This window comes from Citrus clementina, unplaced genomic scaffold (genome assembly GCF_000493195.1).
Source record: "Citrus clementina cultivar Clemenules unplaced genomic scaffold, Citrus_clementina_v1.0 scaffold_2, whole genome shotgun sequence".
NCBI classification, from domain to species: Eukaryota; Viridiplantae; Streptophyta; class Magnoliopsida; order Sapindales; family Rutaceae; genus Citrus; species Citrus x clementina.
Window position 1 is genome coordinate 30,168,078 of NW_006262688.1, and position 9,928 is coordinate 30,178,005.

At 36.0% G+C, this 9,928-nt stretch overlaps 2 protein-coding genes across 2 annotated transcripts; both read left to right on the top strand.

Moving 5' to 3' along the window:
• The first annotated feature begins 970 nt into the window (after positions 1-970).
• Positions 971-4,146, top strand: LOC18052016 (probable arabinosyltransferase ARAD1). The gene is made up of 3 exons (XM_006448621.2): positions 971-1,855; positions 2,374-2,739; positions 3,565-4,146. The coding sequence occupies exons 1-3, from the start codon at positions 971-973 to the stop codon at positions 3,751-3,753; spliced, it is 1,440 nt and encodes a 479-aa protein (XP_006448684.1). The 3' UTR covers positions 3,754-4,146.
• Positions 4,147-5,679: 1,533 nt separating this feature from the next.
• On the top strand, positions 5,680-8,606 carry LOC18052017 (receptor-like protein Cf-9 homolog). Its single transcript, XM_024190951.1, has 4 exons — positions 5,680-6,348; positions 6,901-8,161; positions 8,206-8,390; positions 8,580-8,606. Exons 1-4 carry the CDS (start codon positions 5,680-5,682, stop codon positions 8,604-8,606), a joined length of 2,142 nt encoding a protein of 713 aa, XP_024046719.1.
• The last annotated feature ends 1,322 nt before the right edge of the window (positions 8,607-9,928 follow it).

The window sequence follows — 9,928 nt, forward strand, 5'->3', positions numbered from 1 at the left end:
TCGATAACAAAATTTTAAGTTTATAATACCACTAATATAAATTAATAATATTTTGTCATGTTACTTTTGTTAGAAACTAAACTTAAGAACATAATTCAAAAAAAAAATTAACAACGAAATCAAATTTCTAAGTATTTGACTTATTTAAATCCACATCTCAAACCCCTGTATCTAAACTGATAAGCTAAGTTAGATTCCGCCAAATCTTTTGAACTAAAACAAACTTGAGTTTGAGTTTGACAGAAGCAACTATTCAATTGGTATAGATTCCCGTTTTACAACCATACTACTCACTTACCAGTAACAATGAAATATATACATGTGTAGTGTAGGATCAGGCTACGGTACAACTGTGGTACCGTGCTACAGTTACATCCAGCCATCGGATGTGCTTAGATTGGTGGGGTTCACTGACATCCAATGGTTGGATACAACTGTGGCACGGTACTATAGTTGCAACACAAGTTTCCCCTTGTAGTGTATACACCACTTTTCCAATAACTTAATTACAATTAAATTATTTCCTTTTATATGTTAAATAATTACCTAATTTCATTTGCATATAACTATCTACATTATTGAAACAATTCAATCCTAATTCTATTGTTAAAAAATTTGCAATTAGAATTTATTTTTATTTGTATTCTATTTTCTTTTTCTTTTTCTTTTTTTTTAGATACGCTAATATCAAATTATCAACAACAATATTTTCTAATTTCTTAATCATATATGATAATTACATTCTTCACAAGCGTTTAAACATCCTTGTCACTGTCAAATCAAGCAATAATTAACTAAAGGACACACAATTCACCCCAAGAGCTAAATTGAAATTTATCAAATTCACAAGCTTTCATAAGATTAAGTCTATAATAGAAATTTCCCTAACACAAAAAAATATCCCAAGCACCCAAAGCCCCACAGCACCAGCTGAGCTCACTTCCGGTTCAGGGCTTCGGCTCACCAAAACATGAACAGAAAACCCAAACCCATTTCCCCACCCATGTCCCCGCCTCCCCTTCCTTCAATTCCCAATTCTCAGTCTCACAAAACGCTAACCCCAATTTCCCTTATGGCGCGAAAATCTTCTCTCCTCAAACAAACGCTAATTGTCCTAGCCCTCTTCATCCTCGCCGTCTACGCTTTCGTCAACACTTTCTTCTCTCCCCCAGTCGCCGCCGACGCCGACCCCACGTTTAACAAACTGAGCCAGCAGAACTCAAACATTGAATTCAAATCTTCCAAAGTCAAAGTTTACATGTACAATCTCCCCAGAAAGTTCACTTACGGCATCATCGAACAGCACTCGATGGCGCGTGGCGGTTTGGTTGGCCCGGTTGCTGACGTGTCAATGCTGAAGTACCCGGGCCACCAGCACATGGGGGAGTGGTACGTGTTCTCGGATCTGAGCCGACCCGAATCCGAGCGGGTCGGATCCCCCGTCGTGAAGGTCACTGACCCTGGCGAGGCGGATCTCTTCTTCGTCCCGGTTTTCTCGTCGCTGAGTTTAGTAGTGAACGTGGGCGGGCCTGCCTCGGCGCATCGGTACAGCGATGAGGAAATGCAGGAGGAGCTCGTGGAGTGGCTGGAGCAGCAGGAGTATTGGAGTAGGAATAGCGGAAGGGATCACGTGATTATAGCTGGTGACCCGAATGCGATGTTGCGGGTCATGGATCGGATCAAGAATGCTGTTCTGTTGGTTTCGGATTTCGGGAGATTAAGGGTTGATCAGGGGTCCTTGGTTAAGGATGTGGTGATTCCGTACTCACATAGGATTAATACGTACACGGGTGATCCCAGGGTTGATAATCGGAACACTTTGTTGTTCTTCATGGGCAATCGTTATCGAAAAGAGGTAATTTGTTATCATTTGTTTGTTTCCTTTCAATTTTGTTTGTGCATTCATTCTTGTAAGGTTTAGTTGAAGGCCTGTATTTTTAGTTTTGGATAGCATTTAATTGGTTGTATGGACACTATTGTGTACGAATAGTCTAGCATACTTCTTCTGATAATCTACCGTCTATTTAAATAAAGAAACTTGTGGGCGTTATGATAATCTACCTTCTATTTAGTTGCTTAGTGGGGAGCTCGCTTCTTTGTTATGATTTGTTCTGTTTTGAGTATCCAGCAGCATACAAAACTCACATTTTTTTCCTCCAGACTTGTTGAAATAAGTTCATGGTTTATATCCTTTTGGTTGTCATAGAGCCTCTATTTCTTCTTTCGTTTCTGAATGCAACCACCACATTTAAGAGTTTTTATGTTTGCTGCAAGAACTATATTCTCTGGACTCGGATTTGTGGTTATGGCTTGTGTCCCGGATCTGATGATTTTTATCTTTTTCTGGGGTTTACTATCTCTTTGTGCTTTTAGGGAGGCAAAATTCGTGATTTGCTTTTCAACATTCTTGAAACTGAAAAGGATGTTGTAATAAAACATGGAACACAATCCAGAGAGAGTAGACGTGCAGCCACACAAGGGATGCATACATCAAAATTCTGTTTGAATCCTGCTGGTGATACACCATCAGCTTGCCGACTCTTTGATGCTATAGTTAGCCTGTGTGTGCCTGTGATAGTAAGTGATAGTATTGAGTTGCCATTTGAAGATGTTATAGACTATAGAAAGATTGCAGTCTTTGTAGAGACCTCTGCTGCTATCAAGCCTGGCTTTTTAATTTCAACTCTGAGAGCAGTAACTCCTGATAGGATTCTGGAGTATCAGAGAGAGCTTAAAAAGGTAAGTGTTACTTGTATGTCTTGTAATTTTAATCTTCTGATATTAAGGCTTGCTGTCTTGATATTTGCATCTTTTGCTGGTGTTGACGGTGAAATTTTGATGCTTGATTCTCCTCAACTTGAGGAGTTGTAGAGAAAATAAATGAGATGAATCCTTTGTAATATTTCTTGGCATGCCAATTAAATACTATGCCCTGTTTGTTCATATAAGTACTATATCTCAGTTACAACCTAGAAAACATGAAAAATGGTTTTAAGTCTTGTTATATAGTGAGTTTTTATTTACCTGAGAGAATCACACCCATTGACTAGGAATTATGATTTAATTAGTTTTATGGTCCATATATTGTCAAACATCAATCATGTATTTTTGGTGTCAGTCAATCAGTTTTGTTCAAGAAATGAATGGAAGTTTGAGTTTCTGGCCGTATTTCTTTTTGTGCACACTCAACCATGTCAAATGTCAGTAGATATGGGTACATAGCATCTTCTTTGCTTATTGTTATCATAAAAATAGCTTTGTGCAGTTTCTTCCTCTTGTTATAAGGGTATTTAATTATTTAAATGTTCCCTAAATAACAATTCCCCCCCCCCCCCCCCCAAATCCAAAAATAATAATAATAATAATAATCACACTTATTTTGCTTTTGTGTGTATGTCCATATGTAATCTGCTATAAGGCAACTACAATTTTCTCTCCCACTAACATCATAATAAGTTTTATATTTGAGCATTTTGGAATTCATTTAGTTGTCGTAGTAGACTCAATACATACACTTGTTTAAAGCATCTTCATTGAAGTACTCTATTAAATTATGTGATTCAGGTGCAGAGATACTTTATATATGACCATCCAAATGGAGCAGTAAATGAAATTTGGCGTGAAGTCTCACAGAAGCTACCTCTTATTAAAATCATGATTAATCGTGACAAACGGCTCGTCAGGAGAGAGTCAAGTGAGCCAGTTTGCTCTTCTCTCTGTACAAACCAGTCTGGGCTCATTACCTCCTTGTGATCCACCTCTATATTTGATTGACAAATCAATAACCTTATAAACTGCCCCAAATTACTCCAAATATGTGCGGGTGGAGATCGTTATGTGGGGCTGGGCAAGATTGAGAAAGAATGTGTCTGCAAGTCTGCGCACTGTTTCAAAGTTGAAGGTACCCACATTTCTTCCATAGCCTTTTTTTCCCCTGTTTACCACCGGGTTAATATGCCTCAATGAAAATTTTTCTTTCACACGTAATTGATGTTGTATATTTGTTCTAATTTTATTTGTATCATCACTTTCTTATGGTATCAAGAACAGAATATGAAGCTGGAAAATGCAACTTTGTAGTTGTAATTATGATTGATTTGTACATAGTAGAGAATAAATGAAAAAACAATCATTTTGATTCTTTAATCTCGTCTATTTTATGTCTGTTTGTTAATTTATATCTTCAAATACACTATTTAGTACAGCTGGTTTGTTGTTGCTTAATTAATCTTGCAGCCAGCTCTACATTTGATATGGTTGCAGTTTATTTGAGGATTATATTGTAGAGACTGTAATTGGTCTCTTCACTCTGTAAATCTGGTGGTCGATCTTGAGTCTTGCATTTTATACTTGCTTTTTGATCGAGACAGCTTGTATCTTATTCAAGCTAAGTAAACAAATTAGTTTTTAGTCGCATATTTTTGGGTTCAGGGAAAGCATCAATTAGAGGAATATTTTAAATTTTTTTAGTTTAGGATAGATTTTTTTTTAATTAAGAATATTTGAAAGAAATGAAAATAAAATATAATCTCGATAACTTTATATTCTATAAATTGTTAAACTTGGTTAAAGAATAGTCTTTTCCGGTTCTAACTTGAGACCAATATAGTAAACTAATGTTTCTATAAATTTATAAATAATGTTTTTTAAAAAAATTATATTTTCTTAGAGGATTCATTTACTTTATAAATTAATAATTATCTAAATTAAAATTAAATACATTTGATATGTTTATGGAATTTTGGCAAAAAAATGTTCTCAGTTTGCTTGCTTCTTAGAATTGATTTTGATTTGGATCTAATCTTTAATTTTATTGTAATACGAATTGCGAGATTCTAATTGATATTGTCTTTTGACAATAATAAACTTTTCATTTATATCATTTTGAGTGTGTTTTTATGTGAGATAGAGCTCTATATGACATCTTTAACCCAGAAAAAAAAATAAAAAATTTACGATATAAAAAAAAAATCCTTGCAATCACCACAATATATATATATATATATATATTCTAATGACAAAAATATCACCATTCAACTAAATTTAAGTGAGAGAAAAGACAGAGTTGTCCGAGAAGGAAAAACTCATAAAATGACAAAAAAAGGACGCTGGAATGATAGCTTTTGTCTTTTGAGAAGCTTCCAGCCAGCAAAGGGAAAGAAGTCCCACTAGAAACAAAAAACGACTTTAAGAATTGATGACCAAGGTTTTTTAATCCATCAGCTTAGTCAACTGAACAAAAGTGGAGCCACCTTTCTGCATTTTTCGGAAGGCCACATGGCCACACTAATATACCGGAAGTCTTCGGTGACCAAGGCGTGGGCGCCGTAACTGCAACAATATGAAGCTAATACTACCAGGAAATGAGTTCAATTTATTCTGAACGCTGACCCTTCATCTATACTTACCATACAACACAATTCAATCATATTTGTTTCATACAGAAAAATGGGATTGTTAATACGGTCTTATCAATTCTTTTCTCTGCAGTTATTGCTCTTGCATTCTCTGAGTTATGCAAAACACTGTCCTCGTGAGCAGAGTTCTGCATTGATCCAGTTTAAGCAACTCTTTTCCTTTGATGAAGACTCTTCTTTCCTTTGTCAACGTTCTTACCCAAAAATGATCTCCTGGAAAAAGGACACAAATTGCTGCTCATGGGATGGAGTAACATGTAATATGGCGACAGGTAATGTCATTAGCCTTGACCTTAGTTGCAGTTGGCTCCATGGCAATATCCCCACCAACACTAGTCTCTTTCACCTTCTTCATCTACAAACACTCAATCTTTCTCATAATGATTTTGATTACTCTGAGATTTCTTCTGGTTTTAGCCGTTTCCGAAATTTGACACACTTTAGTCTATCTGACTCCAATATTAACGGTAAAATTCCATATGAAATCTCCTTCTTGAGTGAGTTAGTTTCACTGGATCTCTCTTTCAATCCTCTAGTGAGTCTTGAAACCCCAGTTTTCCGAGCATTAGTTCAAAATATGACCAAATTACAAGTACTTTCTCTTGATTCTGTAGAAATGTCCACCATAGTACTGGATTCACTGAAAAATCTATCTTCTTCTTTAACATCTCTAAGTCTCTCTGATTGTATACTGCAAGGAAACTTTCCAATAAACATTTTCCACCTGCCAAATCTACAAATGATTAGATTAAGCAAAAATCCTTCTTTGGCTGGTAATTTTCTGACAACTAACTGGACAAGCCTCATAGAGTATTTGGATGTCTCTGAAACAAGTTTCTCAGAGTTGCTTGATTCAATTGGCAATCTGAAGTTCTTAAGAAGATTGATGCTTGGTTACAGCCAATTTGTTGGGCCTGTTCCTGCATCATCGGTAATCTCACACAACTTACTCTTTTGCACCCCATGCACAACAATTTTAGTGGTCATATCCCATCATCTCTTTCAAATCTTGTGCGGCTAACCCGTTTAGATCTTTCAAGCAATAGTTTTGTTGGTGAAATCCCAGCTATTGTCAATCTGACACAAGTTTCTTTTTTCGACCTGTCAAACAATCAACTAGCAGGTCCAATTCATTCTCAAGGAAGTAGGCTTCAAAATTTAGTCTTAATCCGTTTAAACAATAACTCCCTCAGTGGGACAATACCATCTTGGTTATTCTCTCGTCCATTATTGGAGTATGTGCAACTCAGTGATAACCAACTCTCTGGCCATATTGATGAATTTCCAAGTAAATCACTGCAAAACCTCTATTTGTCCAGCAATAGGTTGCAGGGGTCAATTCCGAGTTCAATCTTTGAACTTGTGAATCTGACTGATCTCCAACTTGATTCAAACAATTTCAGTGGCATTGTAGAGCCCTATATGTTTGCAAAGCTCATTAAGCTTAAATACCTCTATCTTTCACATAACAGCCTATCACTAGGCACCACATTCAAAATCGACTCTCCCATTTCCAAAATTTTCCTATTTAAGTTTATCTGCTTGCAACATAAGTGCTTTCCCAAGCTTCCTAAGAACTCAAAATGAGTTATCTTATCTGGACCTTTCTGAGAACAAGATCGATGGTCAGATTCCCAGCTGGATATCAGAGATTGGAAAGGATTCTTTGAGTTATGTAAACCTTTCCCACAACTTTATTACAAAGATGAAGCAGATTCCATGGAAGAATCTTGGGTATCTCGACCTTCGTTCCAATTTGCTTCAAGGACCACTTCCAGTTCCTCCATCTAGCTTGAGAGTCCTTTTGATCTCGAATAATCAATTCACAGGAGAGATTATTCATTCTATTTGCGATATTATTGCCCTTGATGTTCTTGATCTTTCCAATAACAGGCTCAGGGGCACCATTCCAGAGTGCATTGGAAACTTTAGCCCCTGGCTTAGCGTGTTGGATCTGCGGAATAATAGACTTAATGGAAGCATTCCTCGAACATTTGCTGAATCCAATTGGTTAAGGTCTCTTAACTTGAACAACAATGTACTCGAAGGAGCGATCCCTCAATCCTTGGTCAACTGTACAAAGCTTGAAGTTCTAGATATTGGAAATAACAAGATCAACGATGTTTTCCCCTATTGGTTGGGAAATCTTCCAGAACTGCGGGTTCTTGTTCTCCGTTCCAATAAACTTCGCGGTTCTGTGAGGGTCTTTGAACCGAAGGAATCATTTCATAAGTTGAGAATCTTAGATCTTTCGATCAACAATTTTAGTGGTAATTTGCCAGCAAGGTTTTTTGAAAAATTAAATGCCATGAGGAATGTTGGTGCAGATGAAGGCAAATTGCGGTACTTGGGTGAAGAATATTATCAGGATTCTGTAGTGGTGACACTAAAAGGAACTGAGATTGAACTGCAGAAGATTCTCACTGTTTTCACGACCATTGACTTCTCAAGCAATGGTTTTGATGGAGAGATTTCACAGGTGATTGGAAAGCTTCATTCGCTTCGACTCCTCAACCTTACTCACAATCACTTTACAGGGAAAATTCCATCGTCGCTGGGAAATTTGGCAAAGCTTGAATCCTTAGACCTGTCTTCAAACAACCTTGCTGGAAAAATTCCAAAGCAATTGGCAAGTCTTACATCTCTTTCAGTCTTAAACCTTCCCACAACCGACTTGATGGACCTATACCTCAAGGACCCCAGTTCAATACAATTCAAGAAGATTCCTATATTGGTAACCTGGGGTTGTGCGGATTTCCATTGACCAAAAAATGCGGCAATGATGCAGCACCAACAACATTCCATGAAGAAGAAGAAGAGGCTGAGAGTTCAAGCAGCTGGTTTGATTGGAAATTTGCTAAGATTGGTTATGGATCAGGATTGGTGATTGGCCAGTCTATTGGATACATGGTTTTCTCATCAGGAGAACCACTATGGTTTATGAAGATGGTTGTGACGTGGCAATCCAAGAAGGTAAGAACAAGGGGGATCAGAAGAGGCAGAGGAAGAAGAAATTAATCACTTGGTGAAATTGATTTTTTTTTTCTTAATAAATTGATGCTCTTTATGTCTGTTTTTCTTTTGTTGTTGTAAGAATAAAAGCGACACAGATTTGGATCTCCTGATATGATTTTTAGTTGACCTTCCAAAATATTGTCACAGGTGGTATTGGTCGTATTTAATGATTAAGATTTATTTTCTATTTTTCATATTTAATAGATGTTGACTCTTTGTGTATGAATAATAAAAATTTTAAAAATTAGTTAGCATAAAAAGTAAACTAGGCTTGGCTGAGTTAAAAGAAAAAACCTTTATTCATTCATATTAAAATAGTTTAGCTTTTTTCTTACATATATATATTTCTTCATTTATTCGTATAAAAAGTTTGGCAAAATGTTTTTAAGTTTGACTAAATGACTTTCAAAATATTTTTTTTTTAAAAAAAGAGATTTAATTTGAGAATTATTTGAATAAAAATCGAAGATTTAAAATTTATAAAACGAGAGACTTAATTAAACGAGTGTTCAGACAGAGTCACATTACAGGCCCTGTTAGCTCAAAATTTATCTACAGCTACGCCTCCCTGGACATTTTGAGAATCATAAACCTCTGCAAACAACCGTCAGTAGCCTCCCTTGAGGTTCTATGAAATTTTTCTTCTAAAATAAACAGGTCTGACTGTTCTTAACAAGTATCCTTTCAAACCATCAACTTGAAGAAAAGGACAATGACACTAGAGAAAGCCAATGAGATTAAAACATCAAGATCTAACAGAAAAAAAAAAATAAATACAAAAAGAAGTATCTCTTCAACAAAAGAATAGAAAATGGATCAATATAGGTTATCATTCTTGCCACTTCAAACCAGTGAGATGAAAAATATGTATTGAAAGCTGCCCAATTTGTAGAAACAAAAACTTGCTGGAGAAATGGCTTCCATGATTCGAGTACGGTGCCAATCTTAAAAAAAATGCAATCATAAGGATAAATGGATTCACTGCATTTTTTAATTCCCACGTAGGGTATTTTTCACAAACTATTTGTATAAATCTGTACTAAAGTAATAGAGGGGTAATGTGCTTGTAGAAAAGATAATAATTATTTCTGTTCTGTATCATGCATCTGGTATATAGTCAGGTGCTTTAATACGAAGTGATGACAAGAACCCTACAAAGATTGTTGTAAAATAATTAATTTATTAATCCCCCTTCTAAGTTCATATGATGTACAAACCTTGAATCATCAGACTTGTCTTCCAACAACCTTACAGGAAAATTTCCTTTGCAATTGACAAGTCTAACATCTCTTTCGTTCTTAAACATCTAGAAGATACCATCTGTTATGACCAAATCCTACAACCCATATCACCGCATTTTGTCAATTAAGATGCAGATCCACTTATAAACTCAATATCTTTCCCGTGCTTTGTTGATATGGAATTTACCTAAGGTGTTATAGATAGGACACCATATGAAGTAGAAGAAGATGATGACACTTCAAGTTGGTTTGATT